We start from the raw sequence: 21,456 nt of genomic DNA, 5'->3' as shown, positions 1-21,456 counted from the left end.
CCTCTGTATGGACACGAGCGTCGACATACAACCCACACAAACGTGCAGCGGACAGCAGCCCTTTTCTGCCTTCTTCGTCTTTCTCTTTCTTGCACCCTGAAATTCCAGCAATATTGGTGACTGATGGCTTGCGCTTCTATTGCGACGAGGAGAGATGCTCTGAGAGGAGAGAGGAGAGAGTGCGAGAGAGAGACACTGGGTGTGTGCTGCAGGGCGGTCCGGCCGGGCGCATACTCTCAGTTTCTGGCTTATTGCAAATGCGAGGCAGACAGTACAGTGCTACAGTAGATTCTTGCCGTCACCTCCGCTTTGGAGAGTCGCTGTTCGGGCTAGGCGCCCAGCTAAGCCCGCGCAGGAGGAGCAGCGTCTCACTAGCAGCCCAGGACTATTGGCCACAGGTCGACAGCACGACCTTGATGTCTCTGCTCTTATTGACAATGCAGAAGTCCGGGCAAGAATGCGCCTGCAGCCAAAGGGCACTGTCCTGTCTCTTGTCTCTGTTGTTGCTGGTGCTGCTGGTGCTGCTGCTACTACTACTACTACTACCACTACTACTACTGCTGGTGGTGCTGCTGTTATTGTTGTTGCTATCCTGCTGCTGGCTGTGCGCTGCTCCCATTCCCGCACACGGGGGCGCTTGGGACCATGTCATAAATCGCATAACGACAGAATGTGACCAGCCCGTATTTATGTCACTTTCTGCGCAAAACGTTTCTCAAAACCCGTGGGGGAGAGAGAAAGGGAGAGGAGCATCTGGAGCATCTGCTGGCGGGATTAGCCGGCCACAGCTCGACCCCATCTCCAACTGCGAGTTGGGCAAGTAACAGCATGCTAGAAACTCGACAAGATATGCCAAGAACCCCCCGCGCACATATCCGTAGCAATATCCAGGCCTACAAGTAGTCCATCGCAAGCAGTCGCAGCCGCGAGGGAAGCAAGTGGTTTCTTATCTTGGTCCCGCCAGCTTTGCGCTGCTTGCGACAGTGTTGAGTGGCCGTGAAGCCGATCTTGACTAACAGGCCGCTAGATCGCTCATGCGCCGGCAATACCATGTGGAGATGCCCACTCCCCTGCACATCAGCGGTCTGGCTTGTGGGAGTGCGTGCATGCGTGCGTTGGGTGTACCCATGGCCAGTGCCGGACGAGAGATCTCCAGCAGATCTCGGCGAGCAGACGACTGTGCTCGACATCTGTGCCAGAAACCTTCAGGGACCTCGACGCCCAGGACTTACCCGCCCGCTGCGTCGGCGCATCTAACCGTGCAATCTCTCCACGCGAAGGTCGAGGCCAGCGGTTCCTCGACCTGGTTGACGCAGGCCTGCACCAGAGAGCCTCAGTCCACGTCCGACACCGAAATGTCAGGTGCCATTCGCCCTTGTGTAGGAGGCGAGGGCAGCCAATAGCAAGTTTCGGCGCATGCACCACCAGTGCCTGGGACAAGGATGCCGACTCGTAGATAGCAAGCAGCATGCTTTCCATTGGAAAACCACCTCGCAGCCATCCATTTAGAGCGCGCGCTTTGAGGGCCTTGGGGGAACGTTCAAGCAGATGCTAATCCCCCTCTCTGTCTCTCGGCACCCACACCAAACCAGCCGCGCGCCCATGCTCGTTTGGTGTTTCACCGTTTCGGCCTACGAATCTTGAATTCCATGACAGGAAGCGTGCCTGGGCTTCGAAGCGAGTGACACAGGGCCAGTGGGACAGTGTCGAGGTGCCGGTCCTTTGCGCCATCGGACGAGAGAGTTTGTCTCGATCCCGTGCGGTAAAACTTGGGACTGGGGGGACATAGAGAGAGACACTGGATAGTCAGTTGATAACTTCTACTGTAGACGATTGGCATGTCTACAGCAATGCGCCGGCTGTCGCAAGCCAAGCCCACACCACCTGATGACGACCCCGGCCCAGCTCAGCGCATACAGCCACAGCAGCTAACTGGTCTGTCGCCCCTCGCGCATCGTCTACTACTGCTGCTACTACTACTAACATCATGCATGTATGTATCTGTGACGAACCGATGGGCGAGGGACATCTTACCCAGCATGGCTAGCTAGCTGGGCGACCTCGTCAGTCTAGATTCGAGGCGAAGGCGGTCCACAGTCCGTCCGGCCGGCTTGTCATTGATTGCGGTTTCAAGTCGCAAAGCTTCAGCTGCAGGTCATGGTTGGGGCGACCTCACAAAGTTCTTCAGTGTTTGCACAACTCATACATAGTACAAGGTCGCCCATTATCTAGGCCGCCCCAGTGCAGGGCCTTGTGTCCAATAGGAACGTGCCCATCGCAGTCTCTTTTGTGCAGTATCCACGATTCTCTCGTGGCTGTTCACCGCAACCTGGAGGGGCGTTTTTTCCCTGCCACTCAAAACACACACATAGTAGGCCTGGGCAGCTGGGGGAGGGAGGGGGGTATTCCTGCCGGAAAGAGTTGCGCCAGAGCGCCAAATACGTGGGATCGGCGTCTGGGTTTACAACTTTGAACAAGGAGTGCGACTAGGCCGACCAACCTCCGCAACTACCTTGCTGCCACACACGATAGCTCTGACTTTTGACTTGCATGTCCTTGGACGGCTCACTAAGCCTGATCCACGATCCGTCTGGGTCCATCGACAACTGTCGTGGGTAGGTATGCACGGCGCGCCGATCTGGCTGCGCCGATAGGTTTGTGATTCGGAGGTGTCACTCCACGTTTTGATGCCTGACCTTGCGCCATCGCGACAGAATGTGTCGCTGCACCTGGTGCCACGAGGCATCGTCGGCAGATAAGCATGGTCTGTCTCAATCCCAACATCAAGCAGGATTGGCAGGTCTACGAAGCAGCACAGCGCCGAGCGCCATGGGATCCGACGAAAACGGTCGGGTAAGTTGGTTTGGGTTCTCACAGTGCCACTACCGAGCTTCAAACTTGGAAAGGTACTGTAGCTTCGACTTGCGCAGTCGCACGCATCAGTGTGCATGCAGAAACAATGCTGGTCCCCTGGCGCCGTGGCGTACTGGTCTCTCCTTGGGCAAGGCGTTTCGCATATTTGCATCAACGTCAATGGCGGCCGCGGGCGAGCCACACGACAGCATCCTGTAAACCTATGGTTCGTCCTGTGCGATGAACCGATGCATCAAGCACCGGTGCCGAAGCAGCTATGACTGGTTCTCCTACGGCGGCCAGGAATCGCGACCTGATGGCCCGCCCGACCGGCCATTGCTTGGGCGCGCATATCGGCGCATCGGTCGCGTGTGTCGCGCACCTGTCCATGGCGGTCGCGTCGTCTCTAGCAACGGTTACCAAGGCTTTTCTGACCACACAAAGCGCCTATGTGCTGATTTTCCCGTCGGCGTGGTTCATGGGGAAGATCGAAGCTGAGATGGGCCAACTCAACCCCTCCAGGTCACATGACCGCGCGTGCAGCACGCATCGAGGAGCTCCATATCCAGCCGGAAATCAGTACTTAATGATTGTCGCAGAATCGAGGGCCAAGGGCCCTGTATACATATCGTGTAAGAATTTAAAGCGTCTTAAAACCATTTCTAGTAGGTAATATAGTCCTGACCGGCGGAGCTGGGCGGCAGATGTTCAAATGAAAGCTTCTGACCGTGTCTTGGAATACGCGTTTGAGAGCTGTGAAGTGGGACGACGTCATGGCGGAAGATTGTTTCTTCCAGAAAGCCTTAGGTAAGCAGAGTGTGGAGACGGGGTGCCGGCGAGTCTGGCTCCCCTGTCGGTCGCAAGATGGATCAGGGGCCCAATCAAGCTCGGGATTTCCGACGCCAAATGAAAGACAATCATGCCCTTGAATTAGATTGCGACCGAGTCGCGACCTCGACCGGCGCGCCCAGGCGGTGAACTCGCACCAGAGGGGGAGGAGAATTGGGAACTAGAGACCAGGTGTTTGTAGATTGGCATTTCTGCTAGTTCTCTCTCCACCGCCAGACACCACGACAACCATGAGAGACGGAAGTGAGAAAGCAAATAGAATACCTACCCGAGAGGGCGTCGAGTTTCACCGTCCTGCGTGTGAGCTGCTGGCTGGGTGGTGCTGTTGACCTGCCATCGCATAGCTACCCGCAGCGCGGCGTCTGATTGGTTGCCGCGGGGGGCTGACCCATGCATTCCTCCGTCCATGCTGCCCAGGTTGTTTTGATGCGAGCTCTGGTGGATAAACACAACAAATAATAACAGAAAACAGCTGCGAGCTCGCCTGGACATCGAAATCGCGTGGTGGAAGGCGAACCTCCTCACGTCCAAAACCAAAACGCCGGATCTGGTCCTTCCCTCAGCATCGCGTCTTGCGTCTGCGTCTGCATCTGCATCCGCATCCGCATCGCCGCCCTCGCTGATCTATCCTCCCTCTCCTTTTCCCACCGTGCCCCTGCTGCCTCGGGGCTCATCTTCTTCGCCGTCGGTCTACTTACCGTGCAGGGGGTTTCCGTACCGTCCAGCCCAGGTGTCCTCACTCTAGCCTGTATTCTCTCATCAAATGTTTGATTACCTGCTATACGAGCCACACCCGCAGTGATCAAGCCATCCTACACTTCTTTTTTTTTTGGACGCGACCACAGCCGGATCTACGTAGATACAGACAGACATCGATCTTGAACACCAACGCGCCACCACGCGAAAAACATCGTCAGCACCAACAGATTTCGCCAGAATACTTGATTCCCGAGACTCGTCGTGTCGGGCTGCTGCCGCCGGCGGATAACAAGAGAGATCTTGGCGTCCGGCCTGAAGCTTTCGAGAAATCGGCTTCGGCGATTCGACGCATGTCCATTGGGCAGCTTTTGCGATAGTGACCATTGATTTGGGCCGTCGACAAAAACCACCACAATCATGGATGCCAGAGTAAGTGAATCTTTTCCTACTGCCTGGAGAGGCCTTCTCCCGAAGCTTGGATACCTTCATCCTAAGGAAGCTGCCCCAGCTTCACTCAACCGTGACCAAACAACTTTCCTCACAACATCACACTGCACACTTCCCGTACTACGCCATGCAGCCACACAAGCAGCTTTTCCAAGCGCCACCGCCCATGATTACACGCTGCCCAGTCAGATACACATCAAGGGCAGAGGGGCCATCTCCTCCGTTGTTGCGCGCGCAGTGTGACGAAGACTTGCTAATCTTCTCGCCGCAGCCTTCTCGTCCCGCGCGTCCGTTGCACGCGACGACCAACGAGAATTTCCCGCCCTCAAAACAGACCCTTCTGCAGCGACACAAGTCAACGGGTACCCTGCGGCCTGTACCGTCGGTTGGCGGCCTGCAGGTTGCAGCGAAGCGAAGCGCCTTCGCCGATAGAAGCAACACTTCCAAGACGACCATGGCCTTTGACAACGGGAAGATGGCGGCTGCTAAACCCCAGGTCGCCAACGCGAAGGAGAATGCTTCGTCCGTGTACGTCGCGCCCAAGGACGCGTTCTTGCGCCCCGCCCAGCGGCCGTCGTTCAAAGGGTCATCGCAGCTCGCCCACGCCGCCAAGGCCAATCATGGCCACTCCAAGTCCCTCGTCAGTGCCCACGCCGATTCGCGCCTTCCTCCCGCCGTGATGAGCAAGCCCAACAAGCGGGCAAGCACCATCGTATACAATGACAACACCAGTGACAACAGCAGCCGTCCTTCGACCTCTGGGTCGGGTTCAGGCGCGATCATCAGCGAGCACATCGAAGCCGTGGCCGGCCATGACTCTAGGTACCAGGAGTCTTCCACGGCTGCTGTCGCGCCTCTCTCACGCAAGCCTCGTCATCACCAAAGCCAACCGGTTCTCAAGTCTTCACAACAGCAGCCCGCATCTCTGCTGGACACCGACGTTAACCGCGTGGTGCCTTGGGAGGTCCTGCCTGTCATCAAGAGCGACTCCAGCGTTTGCGAGGACGACGCACCTGAGGCACCATACCTGGATGCCGTCGAGGAGCTATCCCCCGAGCGTTTCCTTGACTTCGAGCCGGCCCAACCAGAATACGTGCCCCCGCACGAACGTCTCACCAACCCCATAACTAAGACTGCTACCCGGGACGTCGAGCAAGAAGCGGAGCACCCATCGGCACCGGCACCGGCTCCGGCTTCGGCAGGCCTGGAGCACCTGGAGCCTTTGGGACCTCTGGTGCCTCTGGAGCCCTCTGATCACGAGGACGAGGATCTGTACGACGAGCAAGGATACACCACTGCTCATTCGTACCGGGATTGCGTAGACATACCGATCGCGCACGACCGTGAAGCCGTCGAGGCTGAGGCGGAGCCCGAGACGAGTTTGACCGTCACCATCATGGAGGGCCCCAAGTTCTCGAAGCAGATCCTGGACGAGATCCAACAGGCCCGTCACATCGTTGAGAAGAACCGTACCGACGAAGAGATCGAGGAGGAGGCGTGGGATATCAGCATGGTTGCTGAGTACGGGGATGAGATCTTCGAGTATATGAAGGAGATGGAGGTGAGAAGATGCCGCTGACCTAACCTTCACCACGTCGTAATGCCTGCTAACGCGTTTGCGGTCTAGATCACGCTCCTCCCCAGTGCTCACTACATGGACATCCAGACAGAGATCCAATGGTCGATGCGTAGTGTCCTCATGGACTGGGTGATCCAAGTCCATGGCCGTTTCAATCTCCTTCCCGAGACCCTGTTTCTCGCAGTCAACTACATTGACCGGTTCCTGTCAGTCAAGGTCGTCTCGCTGGGCAAGCTGCAGCTCGTCGGCGCCACTGCCATCTTCTTAGCGGCCAAGTACGAAGAGATTAACTGTCCCTCGGTACAGGAGATCGTCTACATGGTGGACTCTGGCTATTCCGTCGAGGAGATCCTCAAAGCCGAACGGTACATGTTGAGCATGCTCGACTTCAACCTTGGCTGGCCTGGCCCCATGAGCTTCTTGAGACGCATTAGCAAAGCCGATGACTACGACCTGGAGACCCGGACTCTTGCCAAGTATTTCCTCGAAGTGACCATCATGGACGAACGCTTCGTTGCCTCCCCGCCAAGCTTTGTCTCTGCGGGTGCTCACTGTCTCTCGCGTCTGATCCTGGAAAAGGGTCACTGGGTAAGTTCCTCTCCCTGAAGCCTCATACACAATCAGCCACATCGGCGCTAACCTTGACATCGACAGACTCCCGAGCATGTCCACTACTCTGGTTACACGTACGCCCAGCTGCAGCCCTTGGTCGCCATGATCCTCGAGTGCTGCACGATCGCTGAGAAGCACCACCAGGCCGTCCTGGAGAAGTACGCCGACAAACGCTTCAAGAAGTGTGCCCTCTTCGTCAGGGGCCAAATCAAGGGAGGATTCCGCCTGGAGCCTGCGCAAGCACCTGCCCCAGCTCGGGATGTGCGCTATGATGACTTCCCGTACTCGTGGTCCTCGGCCAACATGGAGTCATCGGCCCCGAGTCACCTGCTCAGGATGCCAATCCCTATGCAGGGTTGAGCATCGCGCCACGGTCGCAGATCCTGGTTGTGCAGGATCGCGACGTCCAAGGCAGGACCGCCCCAAACTAGGCTTGCTTCTTGTACATACTCGTAATGCATCGCATTGGCGTAGAGGCTCAGTGCCTCTCGATTTACGCTCCCTTTGGCACCACTCCTTTTCGCGTTCGTTTCCGGAGCAGCCAAGGCGTTTGACGTCGGCGCAAACTGGTACGGCATCTGGCGCTAGAGCAGCATGAGCTTTTCTGCCTCTATAACCCCCACACTAATCTGGCCATTTCATTGGCCATCACTTACGACACTCACACGAAGCTACGAGACATGTCTATACCCAACGAACTGGCTTTTCTTTTCCCGCGGCACTGTGTTTCCCCCGGCGTTACTGGCAGGTCGACTCTGAAGAATAATAGATTTGAGGCAATGGCAGGCAGACGTCCACAAGCACGACACAACCCCAAGGCTCGAGTGTCTGGTGGACTAGGAAGTAGGGAGGAGCAATCCTTCTGGTACCTCCCTCCCCACTGCAATTTGCTGCGCAAGGCGCTTCGCCTCTCTGGCACGTTTTTCGTATCGCCTATTGGCATCTCAAGAGATGAGGGAGAATACGAAACCCACTGGCAGCCTGCAACCAAGCAAGGGCCACGAGCCATAATCATATAGCCGGCCTGCCTTGCGCACTCTGTAGAGGGTTTGACGCATTTGAGCTGGTCGGCTCTTCTTTCTTACAGTTTGTGTTAGAGTATGAAATCGATTTTCGAGATCAGGAAAGGAAGGGCAGCATGAGCATCATTTCTTCGTTCTTTCTCAGGGGCCATTTGAGATGATGATTGCATGCGTAAGGAGCCGGGGCGTTCATACATAGTTCGATAGAGGAAGACTATGACCTAAGCACCGTTTTCCACGTTGGCAACTCGTGATAGCATGTGAACCCTCTTCCACCCTGTTGTTGGCTGCAAATTGCGGTCACACCGACTGCCTCGCCATAACGTGAAGGTAGAAAGTACGCTGTTTATGAAGCTGCAGCAAGGAAGGTTGCTTTGCACTGCAATACACACGATGGCGCAGGGGTGACTTCCGTGCTGAACGAAAGGAGCAACGGGGCAGTCTAAGAACAAAGACTATAAAAATGAGGTCCGAAGACCCGTGTTCTAGTGCAGCAAAGTGGTTTTTTTTTTCAACTCAACTGTGCGAACGAACAACAGCTTTGTCCCGGCGTTTGTGAGAAAAAGACCATGGAGCCCTGTGGTATGCTGTGGACATCCGGGGAGGACAGGGTCGCTCGGCCCATTGTTCGGACAAGCGGATCTCCTCCCCTAGGAAGGTGATGCATCGTAGGTCTACATACATATGCAGAGCACGCCGGCAGCTATAATGAGCTGGCATCATGAGGCATTTTATTACTTATAGGCTCGATACTCGAGACCATGCGCAAGATAAGCACTGGGGGACGGGTCGGGAGGCAAGTGCAGTCTTTCTCTGCCGGGTTACTAATCTTTCGGTGGTGCAGCAACTACGCTCAGAGCGACTGATACTCTGTTGACAACTTCAAAACGTCAAGCCGTGTGAATACATATCTCCTGACCTATTAATCATCTGAAATACACAGTGCAAGTCACCTCCAGTTGCCCTGTTGTCCATCGTATGGAGCATGTGGTATGGGGTGCATTGAGAGATGTCGCTTTTGTTGTCTTCAATGATTTCACTCTACACCAACCGCTAACTTAACATTCACACAAGGGCGACAGGGGCTACCACCAGCACATCTTGACTTGCCGCATTTTAGAGTTTAGAACATCCAGGAACAGAGAGACAGACAACGGACAGACTGAAGAAATTGAGTTGACATTTCTACGCAGTAACCTCCAACGGCTTTGACGGGGTTGCCCGACTGGGGCTAGTGCGGGGCAGCCTGTGTATTAGCTTACTTGTAACAGTATAGCGTCGGCGGGATGGATGGTTTGTGTCTGTCTTTTGCAGCGAGCCCTGGAGTCCACCGTAGTCACCTAGGGTCCACGGCCTGCGAGCGAGATGCGCCGGAAGAACATATGACCGACGATACCATAGCACCCGTGGACCTGGGCAGGTCTCGCTGCCTACTAGGTAAGTAGGTCGGGTACTACCTACCTATCTTTAGGTACCGTCGCACTGTAGCAGCCAAGCTACACAGTAAACCCCCCGGGCTGGACCCCCCACAGGCCCATCAACAGGGAACCGATGCCGCTGCTCCCCCCCCCCAAGGCGCGAGCCGTTCCTGGCAGTGGGAAGCGCACGAATGAGGTGAGTGGTTGTCTGTCCACTTGCAGCAAGCCTTCCATCCGGTCGGGTTGTGCACAAAATTTTTATGGAGGCGCGTTGCGACAAGCTTCCCGCTCATGCTCACGCTCACGCTCACGCTCACCTGACAGAACAGCCAGCAAGCCAGCAAAGCCAGCCTCACCGACCCATTCCCATCCCGTCGCAGCGGTGGTCAAGACGAGAACCTCTCCAACCCAACTCTCCCATGGGCCAATTGTCCAGACGCTAGCTAGACCACGTCTTCCGTTCCCACTTCCCCGCCACTAAGCTTAGTTTTCTGTCCTGTCCTGCCGCGTGCTCGCACATCCCGGCCGTCACCGATCTCGTCGTCTGTCCTGCCTCCGAGTCATTCCCGCCCACCTTGGCACTTTTTTTCCCCTTCCCTCCTCGCCATTGAGAGCTCCCCGGCACCGCTGATCTCCTGTGTGCTCTCGCACGACACTATACTACTAGAGTCGCTCCCGCACCACGACTGACCACCACCTCAGACACTCCGCGTGGCCCGGCCCGCTTCCCTGTAAACAAAGCCGTCCAGCAACCCCCCAGAGCCCACCGTCAACATGTCGGCGCCGACGACCGTCAAGGAGGCCGTCAAGGAGTCCCTCCTTGGCATCGACGAGCCCTCGGAGCTCACGGCCAAGAACAAGGCCGCCTTCGTCAGCGGCGCGACCAAGGACCCTGCCACCGGCGAATTGTACATGACGGAAGAGCAGTTCATCGACGCCATTGCACCGCCTGATGAGGACTATGTAAGCCGCGCGCGTCCATCCTGGTTGCATGCCTGAACACTTCAACTCAACTCAACTCAACTAACACCCCGTCTCCTCTCCCCGCAGGGCAAGATCAAGCGCGAGCAGTACGGCCTCCTCTTTCGCGTTGCCGACCGCAAGGACTCCGGCCGGGTGAGTCTCGCCGACTGGGGCGCTTTCCACAACCTCCTCTTCAAGGCCGACGCCGAGTACGAGATCGCCTTCCGCCTCTTCGACGTCGACCGCACCGGCAGCGTCAAGTACGACAACTTCCGCCGTCTCTACGAGCTCAACAAGGGCGCCGACAGCATCCCCTTTGACTGGGAGTGCCAATGGGCAAAGCTCTACATCGGCGACAAGACTCGACGCCACGACCTGACCTACCATGAGTTCTCGCAGATGCTGCGCGGCCTGCAGGGCGAGAGGATCCGCCAGGCATTCCTCAAGTTCGACAAGAACGGCGACGGCTATATCGAGCCCGAGGACTTCGAGCGCATCATTCGCGAGACCTCCAGGCACAAGCTGTCGGACCACCTGCTGGACAACCTGTCGACTCTCTGCAACATCTCTCTCAGCAGCAGGGTTTCGTATGCCAACGTCAGAGCCTTCCAGAACATGATCAAGGAGATGGACCTGGTAGAGCTCATCATCCGCAAGGCCTGCCAGAAGAGCGTCGACGGCAAGATCACCAAGGCTGAGTTCCTTAACGAGGCTGCCAAGATCACCCGCTTCTCTCTCTTCACGCCCATGGAGGCCGATATCCTGTTCCACTTCGCCAGCCTGGATGAGCCCTCGGGCAGGCTGAGCTTGTTGGACTTTGCAAAGGTCCTGGACCCGACCTGGAGGTACCGAGGCTATTCGGACGAGGCCCTGGCGACGTCGGGAGCCAAGAGCAAGACCCAGGTGGCCCTGCACCAAGTCGCCGAGTCGGCGTATCACTTCCTCCTGGGCAGCGTCGCCGGTGCCTTTGGTGCCTTCATGGTCTACCCCATCGATCTCGTCAAGACCCGGATGCAGAACCAGCGAGGCGCCAACCCGGGCCAGCGCCTCTACAACAACTCCATCGACTGCTTTAGAAAGGTCATCGCCAACGAGGGCTTCAAGGGTCTGTACTCGGGAGTTGTGCCGCAGCTGGTTGGTGTTGCCCCGGAGAAGGCCATCAAGCTCACAGTCAACGACCTTGTCCGCACTGCCTTCACCGATAAGAAGACGGGCAACATTTGGGTGGGCCATGAGATTCTGGCTGGTGGTTCGGCCGGTGCCTGCCAAGTTGTACGTTTTGTCCCCTGATATGATCTATGCCGTCCACGAAAGCACTCTAACATCTGTTGCAGGTCTTCACCAACCCTCTGGAAATCGTCAAGATCCGACTGCAGGTCCAGGGAGAGGTTGCCAAGGCCGCTGGCGCGGAAAGGCGCTCGGCTATGTGGATTGTTAAGAACCTCGGACTGACAGGACTCTACAAGGGCGCCAGTGCCTGTCTGCTCCGCGATGTCCCCTTCTCGGCAATCTACTTCCCGACCTACAGCCACTTGAAGAGAGAGGTCTTTGGCGAGTCACAAACCAAGAAGCTCGGCATCCTACAGCTTCTCACCGCTGGTGCCATCGCTGGTATGCCTGCCGCCTACCTGACGACACCTTGCGATGTCATCAAGACCCGCCTACAGGTCGAGGCCCGCAAGGGCGACACCAACTACACCGGTCTCCGCCACGCCGCCCAGACCATCTGGAAGGAGGAGGGCTTCCGGGCTTTCTTCAAGGGCGGCCCGGCCCGTATCCTCCGATCTTCTCCCCAGTTCGGTTTCACACTTGCCTCGTACGAGGTTCTCCAGAGTCTGCTGCCTTTCCCCGGAAGCAAGCAGGCCGAGCAGGTTCACACTGGTGTTGCCGAAGTCGTCTCGTCCATCAGGGAGAAGGACGTCGCTTCGCCGCATGCCCGCAGCCGCAATGCTCTCAAAATCATCCTTGATCTGGACGAGAACTTTGGCCGCGTCAAGCTTCCTGACCACAAGGCATGGAAATCGATGCCGTCCATCTTGGGCGGTGGTGCCAAGGCATGAGGACTGGAGTTTGGCCGCTTCGTTCACGAATTTTCTTGGCTTTAGATTTGCTCTAGAGGTCTAGAAAGAGTTTTCAGGCTTTGGGTGATAGATCTCGGCCCGCTGCCGATGGCACATCACATCTGGTATCCCCCCGCGCGCGCGCGCCAGATCTACGAATGGTTCACATCTGCATGGAAAGCTGGCGTTCACACTGGACAGGACAGGTTTTATGACTTTATTTATTTTATTTTCTTCTTTATTCATTGCGAATTCTGCGGGGGTGTCTTCGAGAAACAAAAAAGTTTTCGACGGGACTCTTGTGTGTAATTAGATAACGATTTCCCTCCTTGTCTCCTACGATACAGATCAGGTTTGAGCTCAGTTCTGGATGACCGCGAGCATAGGCGGATCTGGCGCCCGTTTTGGTATCTTTCTTCGTATGTGAGAAGGGAAGAAGACTTGGTCAGGTTTAGAGTGCTACATTTTAGACAAAAAGGGTAGCCTGGCCTATGGAATACCCCTCTAGACCGTAGACCGAAAATGGAGTCTGATCACATTTGCGTCACTGAGCTGCTTTTCCTTGCTGTGTGATCTGTGGACTAGCTTTAACGCACTCAGCCTGTCGTTTCCTTTGACCTCCACAATCTACACAAGTGCGCTCCAAGTCGTAACTTGTTGGTGGACTGCTTGCGTCTTTGGCTCCTACTTCGCATAGCCGCCACTTGCAAGTGTATGCCAAGCGTGAGCGACGTACACAGCGATGTGGCTGCTTTCACAGCCGGTTGGGGCGAATTGGTTTGCCCAGTAACCGACTTGATTGTGTTAATAAGTAACCAGCGAAGTTGATCAACGAGAGGGTTGGTATTAACACATGGAGATCTCCCAGGACTTCGCGTCATACATCAACTCCCTTGGCCCATGATGCAGAACTACTCAGACTCGAGATGACTACTTCCAAATTTTTCATTCGAAGATGAAGTTTTCGTGAGAAGCAGGATGGACTCATCGCCAGGCCGGCCACATGACGGCTCTGTGCCCAGGTTGCAGGCCAGGTTGCTCTGTGGTGAGTCGGTCTGCAATCTCTACCGCTGTTCAGCCGTTTACAATTCGCGAATCAACAAGATTCTCTTCTTTCGTATAAGCCTCAGCGCTCCGGCGAGCGCCAGAGGTACTTAGGGCCCGGGAGTATATCGGACCCTTTTCTTGGAAACCTCTATCGCATTTTACTCTCTCATAAGTATATGTGGATGAGATATACAAACAAGCCATGCATCCAAATCAGCCGCGGTGAATATAAGCAATCTCCGCAGCTGATATCCTCGTAGTAGCCGCATCCGGTGCGCAGCCTCACTTTTCCTATCAGGGAACCCTTCTCCATCGAGCACTTCTGCCAGCCGATCAGCCAGAAACCATGATTCAGGGCGGTACGTGTGCCGGATAGTATTACGAAGACTCGAGCAACTGGAGTCTGGACGGCGATGTATGTTGCTCCAAGTTACTTTACAGCCGGCTGAAACGTGCGCCGGCGATGTCCTCCAACACAATCAATAATTGCACAGCAGATACTTTCTCCATTCTCCAGAGGGAACTCTTCCCCTCTCTTGTCAGGTTCTCCCAAGGCCTCAGGTCTTGCAGTGGTTTGGCGCAATGTGATTTCTGCCCAGTGCTTTACCCTCCCCCTTCCACCAGAGCGCATGCTATTCGTCGCCAGATAACACTATATATAACAGAACCAAAGCTTCACACGACCTGGGATCGTGTTCCTGGTATAGCCTGATGAAGGTCCACGGCTTCCCTGCAAATGTTGACGCCTTGTGTTTCATCCTAGTCTTTTGGTTTGCCATCCACGTAGGCAACTAACTGATAGACGCAGCTTAATCACCGGTGAATCATGATGTAAGTCGACAATGACCTGGTATTGTCTGGTTCTGACAGGTCACGCCATTAGTGCTCCAAAAGCAACCATGGAAGCGAGCGGCATGCATGCAACAAGTACTTGCTCAAGAATGATTCGAGGTCAATGTGCGGCCATGCGTCGTACACGTGGGAAAAGAAACCCTGGATTGGCTGCGGTGCATCCTTCGAGAACCATCATCGAATAAAGCCTTTGAGACATGGGGTCGTGGCTATCCTACCGAAACTGCCACCCAACTACCTACCAACCTAGGTAGGTCGAGGAGCTGGTGGTCCAGTAGCAACCAACCGGGCAGTTCGCACGTTCGGTATGTTGTTCCGATAAAGCTACCCGATATGAATACATATTCTTAACTACTTGACCAAGTGATTGATCAATTACAGGTATGACAGCGAGCCGCTACAATCCCGAGTCTCGGGCATACTTGAGTTCTTGGGCCCATGTCTTCAATCACAGCAGATCCCACGAGCCTGCCGCGTGAGCTTTAGGGCCACGGAGACAAAGCAAACAGCGTGCTCATGCATCATGCAAAGGCAGCCTGCTGGCGCCCACGTTTTTTTCCCCCTCACCCACCAAGCGCGAGGCTGCATGCGTTGTGTGCGTTCACTCGGCGCCCATCGTATTGTTTCATATGGGACTTGTCCAACGTGGTCCAACGTGGCACCAGATTTGGGGCTACACTTCCCGATCCCACGTGAGCATGCAGGTGAGAGCTGTGACGGATGGGAGGGGTGCGATCTCTTGTTGTGGCATTCGCTAGGTGGTGATGGCCTTGGACTCGCATGCTGAGAGCAGAACGAACATTCGACATGGCTTTGCCAGAGGGGTCTTCGGAGCCGGAGTTGACAAACTGGTGTTAACCTCACGAGTTGCCAAACAAGGACCTGGATACGACAGCTGCAGCTGAAGAAAGCGGCCACCCATCCCCCTACCTAGGTAACTTACTGTGTATACACATACAGGCCCGGGACAGGAAGGCCTGGACAGCCCTGCAACTCCACAGTGGAGTCTATTTTCAGCCGGGACGCCTGACCGCCACCCTGCCACCCCAGGGGCCCCCGTCACCCATTGCAAACATGGATCCCACTAAAAAAGCCCCCTGGCAGCTTATCGGAGCGGTGCTGCAGTGGCTCGCCAGGGTCTTTGCAGCAATTTCAGCCAATCTCGCGTCATTGCGATTGCCCATTTCGTCAGCCAGCCCCAGGCCAAAGGGTCGCGACGCCGAAAGGTGGCCGATTGATCCCAATGACCTAAGATTGTCTTGGATCAACGCGAGACAGCACCCCAACGGAACGGGGGGGAGAAAAAGAAAGACGACCAGAGCAGCACAAGAGAACCCAAAAGCCCTCTTCTTCCTCACCTAATGGCTCTTGCGTCTTGGGACGACGACCTCTTGACCCTATGATGCGACCCAACTCCTCATCCGCACCCCAATAAACCCCGAGTGATCGCACAGCCGCAATGTGTCGATTTCTGGTGAGCTCCTCTCTCGGCCTTGAGTCACGCGAGCTGTGCCAGACCACCCGCTGACCCTGTGTTTCTTGCTTGCCCACCAGGTCTACCGGGGCAGCGACGAGATCTTGCTCTCCAAGCTGATCCTCGATCCCACCCATTCAATTCTCAAACAGTCGTTTGACTCGCGGTTGCGACTGGTAAGCTCCATTCTTTCCCTTCTTCCCAGACTGCAGCCAGACGGACGGGCAGACGGACGGACGGGCCCACCTCGTCATATGCCACCATGGGACGATCCCGTGACAGCTGGCTGATGTGTCGCCTGTCATCTAGGATACCAGACGAGGTCAGAACAATGCCGATGGATTTGGCATCGGCTGGTATACCGACCCCAAGCTGGGAGCCGCCCCATGCCTCTTCACCTCCACCATTCCCGCCTGGAACTGCACCAACCTGCAGCGCATCGCCTCCAAGACGGCATCGCGCCTCGTCTTCGCACACGTTCGGGCCACGACCGAGGGATCCCTGAGCGAGGACAATTGCCACCCCTTCTTCCACCGCAGCCTCATGTGGATGCACAATGGCGGCCTGGGCGGCTGGAGCTACATCAAGCGTCGGCTGGGCGAGAAGCTGACAGATAAGTGGTACCTCTTTGTCCAGGGCGGCACCGACAGCGAGTGGGCCTTTGCTCTGTTTCTCGACAGACTGGAGCGGCTGGGTGTCGACCCGAGCGCCGAGCCTGCTGAAGGATTCGGGCCTTCGATCCTGCGCAAGGCCCTCCTGCAGACGATAGAGGTCATCAACGAGCTCACCATGAGCATCCCGGAGAGCATTGTGCAGGGCGAGAACGTGGACACGCGAAGTCTGCTGAACTTTGCTGTCACGGATGGCCACAGCATCATCTGCACCAGATACGTGAGCAGCAAGACCGACGAGGCTGCCAGCTTGTACTACTCTTCTGGCACGCAATGGGAAACCAGACCTGCCCCGGCCGACGGCGACTACCAGATGGAGCGGCGTGATAAGGGTGCCGACATTGTGCTCGTCGCCAGCGAACCCCTGACATTCGAGCGAGGTAAGAACCGTCAGGGAACGACGACTGGCTGCACAGTCCGCTGACAGAGGTTACTCCAGAGAACTGGGTCAACGTACCCACGAATTCGATCTTGACCATTCACCACCAGTCAGTGATGGTCCACCCCATCCAAGACGGCTTCTCGGAGAGGGATCCTTACCACAAGCGATCGTCGGCCTTTGCGACCACGAAGGGTCTCACAACCAACGAGAAAGCCGCACCGGCTGTGATCAACAGTGACCTCGCCACACCAAGCACTGATGCCGAGCTGCAGAAACGGACGCTGGGTCCTCTCATTCCCACGCAAGGCCGCACCAGAACCCACGACTCTGGTAGCACACCAATTCCTGTGGTGGTACGCACCAAGTCGCCGCTTTCTAACGCGCAAACTACTAACGGCGGCTCGGACATGCGCACAGTAACGACTGCGCAATCGCCCCGTCCCGAGATAGGTCACAAGCAGCCCAGCCAGGGCAATATCAAGAAGAAGCGCCGCTCGCTCGTGGCCGGCGAGTGGGCCCACCCTACCGAATACCTCAACGCCGACGGCCAGCAGCCCCAGGCGCCTGACAGCCCCCCGATGAGGGCAACCGAGTACGGCAACAACGATAAGGCAGCACGCATTTTGGGACTGGCACTATAGGATGGACGCCGGGGCTCCAAGGTTCTGAACCGGCATTTTTGCAGCTAACTTGGTGCCGGAATGGGATCTCAACTGCGACTTGAAGCAGAGGTCGCGCTCTTTCGATACAGAAGAGTCATTGGGGCGTTGGAATTAGACTGTTGATTTTTAGATTTAGGGAAAGGCAAGGCGTCCGGTGAAAAGGAATATGGCCAGCGTGCAGCCCAAGGCAAAATGAAGTTTGACAACGACCTGCACGCAGAACTGTCTTGGGGTTCAGCTCCTTATGCGCCCACAAAAAAGCGGAAAATCATAGTGTTGTGACAAAGGCACTGCATCTATTTGATCTCTACCAACGCACCTTGAGCTCCGTGTCCGTGTGAAAACACGCCATCCTGTTTATCTATCTGTTCTGCCAACGCCGTCCCGTCCCGTTGTACCGGGCCAATTCTTTCTAGGCCGGCTCTTTCTGCCAATGGTATCCAGTTGAGGCACCCACGCTTCCAACGCCCAAATGTCCCAAGCAAGTTTATCCATCATATTCTCATAAGCAAGCACCATCGTTATTACACCTCCTGGTCAATCCCCCAGCTGACAACATCCAGTGCCGTTGCCACATGCGCGTGCTCGTCAACGCCGTGATATCTCTCGCCCTTGTCCTCGCCCGTCCCCTTCATCATCTCCTGCTCGAGCCAGCCGGCGTACTCCTCGAACCCGGAGAGGCTGCCGGTGACCTTGGCCGTCCGCACGCCGCGGACGTCCTCGAACCGCGACAGGACCTCCCGGCCGGCCCCGCGGTACACGGCCTGCCACACCTCGATCTCGACCAGCTCCATGCCGCTGAAGGCGCGCGTCGCCTCCTCGCGGGTGAAGGGGGCGTCGATGTCGAGCCGCACCCGCACCCTGAACCGCCGGATCAGGGGCACCATGGCGGCCGCGGCCACGGGGTCGTGCCACGCCCGCAGCCGCGGGAACGAGGCCAGCAGCGACGGGTGCGCCTGGAACGTGTTGAGCCGGTACAGCAGCGCGTGCGCCTCGGCGTACGTCTGGGCGCAGACCCGCAGGATCTGCGGGTGCAGCGGCGCCGGCCGGCGCTCCGGGGTGCGAGATCCACTGCCGGGGGACGAGGGCTTGGCCGGCTCTTGGAACGTCAGCAGGTAGGTGTAGATTTCCATGCGCAGTTCCAGGGGCAGGCCAAGTAATGTCGGCGGGTTGTACATCTGTTCTGTGTATATATTTGTGGTAACGTTGGTGCTTGTGTTTGTATCTTGGGGTAATTGTTGTTGTCGTTGTTGTTGAAGGCCGAGGTCGTAGTCCCCCGTCTGGCCGAGTGCCAGGGCGGGTGTCATTGTCATTGTTAATGCGCAGGCCATTGTGAATGTCTTTTTCCTATGGTCTCTAAGTACTGAGTAAAACGAGCGACCGACTCTCGCTGCGATTGTTTATATTTATTTCTTCCTGTTACGATAATTTACGGAGGCTCGGGAAAAGTCGCGTTGTGGTGGTCTAATGGGTCTGGCGTGAGCGTGCGCGGTGGTGTGATGCATAGGATGATAATAAATGGAGTAGATAAGGAAGGGCTCCCCCTGAGTTGTCAATGCACCATTCGGAACCAAACTGCCAAACAGCGAAAAACGAGGCTTTGGTTGGTTTTCTGACCTGTCGCTACTTCGGCCTCAGAACACCTGGGCCCAGAAAGGCCGATGGTTCTAGACCAAGCTACCTTACCCAATACGCGAGGCAGTCCAACGTTGTCGATTTTCTGAAGAGCACAGTATCTGATCTGCATGGCAGGCAGCATGGTCAGCTCATTGGGGCCCGAGTTCTCGGCGAGTCATTGCTATCAAGACCAACCAACGTTTGGGGATAACATGGAAATAGCGGTGACCTCGATGCAGACAAGACGAAACATTGCTTGCCGAGAATAATCCATGTCTTCAGCTACAGCCTCACCGCGGCCCCCTCCGTGCTGTTTGAACGTTGGTCTTCAGTCTTCAGTCTTCAGAGGACCTGCTTGGCGCTACCAGCGGCCCAGTTCAATGTCTCTGTCAATCCAGCAAAGGCCACTTACCTAACCCGGCGCCTGGAAGACTTGCCCGCATGACTTTCCGTGTACCGGAATGACACTATTTCAGTGTGACGGAGGCGCGAAAACCACCCTTCCTCCAACAATCCATCTGTAAATGGAAGTCCGGCCTCTATCTTTGCAGGTCTCACTGCGGGTAGGCCCTCCCGAGTTAGCCGGAAGTATAAGTCAATCTGCTGGGTCGCGGGGTACCTAGGTATGGTACCTACAGAACCTAAGGAGCATCACGCGATAGAAGGGTCCGTAAGCGCAATTGGGAAAACCCAAATGACCCAATGTCGAGACTATAACCCATGTGTGACATAGCTTCCTTCCTCTGCACAACAATACAGAGCCAAGGTCGGTGATTGATCGTCATCCCATCGGTCAATCGTCATCGCTACAGCACGGCCACTTATGAAGACATTTCGTCCGTTGTACGATTGTCTCTCCACCTGCTACCCGGACAGCGTCTTGGCACCCCCGGACCCGGCCACCCTTCCGCCGAAATTTGTTCGTCTGGCACGTCGCCGGCCGAGATCTCCCTTCCTCGCACCGAGTCGCAGCCAGCGACCACCGAAACAGCCAAGAGACGGCAGCATGTATTTCCTCCAGGTCCTCTCGGCCCTGTTCGGCTGGGTCTACACCATTTGCTGGTCCGCCTCGTTCTATAGCCAGCCCTTGCTCAGCTACCGCAGGAAGTCCACCTCGGGAACCACCGTCGACTTCCCGCTGATCAACACATTCGGTGCGCACCCCCGGGCCCCGTCCCTCCGTGCTCTCTCCCCAATGCTTCGCCCTCGAGAGGTCGTACACTAACCGGTGCCAATTTCGTCCGATAGGGTTTTGCGCGTACCTTGTCTCCAACGCCGCGTTTTACTGGTCGCCCCTCATCCGCTCGCAGTACGCGCTCCGCCACGGCGCGGGCCACGAGCCCACCGTCGCCTTCAACGACATCGTCTTTGCGCTGCACGCCGTCGTGGTCTGCGCCATCACCACGTCACAGTACCTGGTGCCGGGCGCGTGGGGCTTCGAGCGGGCGCCCGGCACGCGGCCGTCGCGGCTGATCTTGGGCGTGGCCACGGGGTCGACGCTGGCCGTGGCCGTCATCATCTTCGTGGTGGCGGGGACGGACCCGGCGGCCGACGCGCGCACCAGCTGGGCCTGGCTCGACGTCGTCTACACCGTCTCGTACGTCAAGCTGTTCGTGACGCTCATCAAGTACGCGCCCCAGCTGTACTACAACGCCCGCAACCAGAGCACCAAGGGCTGGAGCATCTGGCAGATCCTGCTCGACTTTGCCGGCGGCATCCTGAGCATCGCCCAGCAGGGCATCGACTCGTACCTGCAGGGCGACTGGAGCGGCATCACGGGGAACCCCGTCAAGTTCGCCCTGGGCAACGTCAGCATGCTGTACGACCTCTGCTTCATGACCCAGCACTACGTCCTGTACCGGGGCAACGATGGCGCACCCGCCAAGAGCGGCGAGAGGGAGGCGCTCCTCGAGAGGGGCGAGGGCGACAGGAGGTTAGACTAGGAGTCTGGATCTATAGACACTGTATCGTAAGGATATATACTGTATTGATAATGTTTAGCAATCGACTTCGGACGGCCGCCTACTAGTCCAAGGTGAGATGGCACGGAAGCTAGATATTGTATAAGCTATTCCTCGAGGTTCTACCGGTGACTGATTAATCGACTCCTCGATCGGGCTAGAATATCTTGTTCAATGTTGTTGATACGGTTTCCATAATTATCTACTGAGTCCGCTCATACCCCGGAGGGGACGTCGAAATGGGAGAGTCAGACTCAGCAAGCTTGCCGAGCCGAAGAAGTTGCGTAC

At 56.5% G+C, this 21,456-nt stretch overlaps 6 protein-coding genes across 6 annotated transcripts; 5 read left to right on the top strand and 1 right to left on the bottom strand.

Moving 5' to 3' along the window:
- Positions 1-1,034: 1,034 nt before the first annotated feature.
- On the top strand, positions 1,035-1,403 carry JN550_010397 (uncharacterized protein; the record flags this gene model as incomplete). Its single annotated transcript, XM_049308647.1, has 1 exon — positions 1,035-1,403. The coding sequence occupies one exon, from the start codon at positions 1,035-1,037 to the stop codon at positions 1,401-1,403; it is 369 nt and encodes a 122-aa protein (XP_049167677.1).
- A 3,415-nt stretch (positions 1,404-4,818) lies between these two features.
- Positions 4,819-7,399, top strand: JN550_010396 (uncharacterized protein; the record flags this gene model as incomplete). Its single annotated transcript, XM_049308646.1, has 4 exons — positions 4,819-4,830; positions 5,120-6,409; positions 6,476-7,015; positions 7,082-7,399. The coding sequence occupies 4 exons, from the start codon at positions 4,819-4,821 to the stop codon at positions 7,397-7,399; spliced, it is 2,160 nt and encodes a 719-aa protein (XP_049167676.1).
- A 2,854-nt stretch (positions 7,400-10,253) lies between these two features.
- JN550_010395 (uncharacterized protein) lies at positions 10,254-12,502 on the top strand (the record flags this gene model as incomplete). The annotated part of the gene is made up of 3 exons (XM_049308644.1): positions 10,254-10,442; positions 10,530-11,714; positions 11,777-12,502. The coding sequence occupies 3 exons, from the start codon at positions 10,254-10,256 to the stop codon at positions 12,500-12,502; spliced, it is 2,100 nt and encodes a 699-aa protein (XP_049167675.1).
- Positions 12,503-15,860: 3,358 nt separating this feature from the next.
- JN550_010394 (uncharacterized protein) lies at positions 15,861-17,569 on the top strand (the record flags this gene model as incomplete). Its single annotated transcript, XM_049308643.1, has 4 exons — positions 15,861-15,875; positions 15,956-16,051; positions 16,185-16,926; positions 16,986-17,569. 4 exons carry the CDS (start codon positions 15,861-15,863, stop codon positions 17,567-17,569), a joined length of 1,437 nt encoding a protein of 478 aa, XP_049167674.1.
- Positions 17,570-18,114: 545 nt separating this feature from the next.
- JN550_010393 (uncharacterized protein) lies at positions 18,115-18,768 on the bottom strand (the record flags this gene model as incomplete). The annotated part of the gene is made up of 1 exon (XM_049308642.1): positions 18,115-18,768. One exon carries the CDS (start codon positions 18,766-18,768, stop codon positions 18,115-18,117), a length of 654 nt encoding a protein of 217 aa, XP_049167673.1.
- Positions 18,769-20,030: 1,262 nt separating this feature from the next.
- JN550_010392 (uncharacterized protein) lies at positions 20,031-21,150 on the top strand (the record flags this gene model as incomplete). The annotated part of the gene is made up of 2 exons (XM_049308641.1): positions 20,031-20,361; positions 20,456-21,150. The coding sequence occupies 2 exons, from the start codon at positions 20,031-20,033 to the stop codon at positions 21,148-21,150; spliced, it is 1,026 nt and encodes a 341-aa protein (XP_049167672.1).
- Positions 21,151-21,456: the final 306 nt, after the last annotated feature.

The sequence above is a fragment of the Neoarthrinium moseri genome (genome assembly GCF_022829205.1).
Source record: "Neoarthrinium moseri strain CBS 164.80 chromosome Unknown scaffold53_Wmoseri_CBS_16480, whole genome shotgun sequence".
Taxonomy (NCBI): domain Eukaryota; kingdom Fungi; phylum Ascomycota; class Sordariomycetes; order Amphisphaeriales; family Apiosporaceae; genus Neoarthrinium; species Neoarthrinium moseri.
Note: the sequence above shows the minus strand (reverse complement) of the source record. Positions and strands in the feature narration are given on the sequence as shown.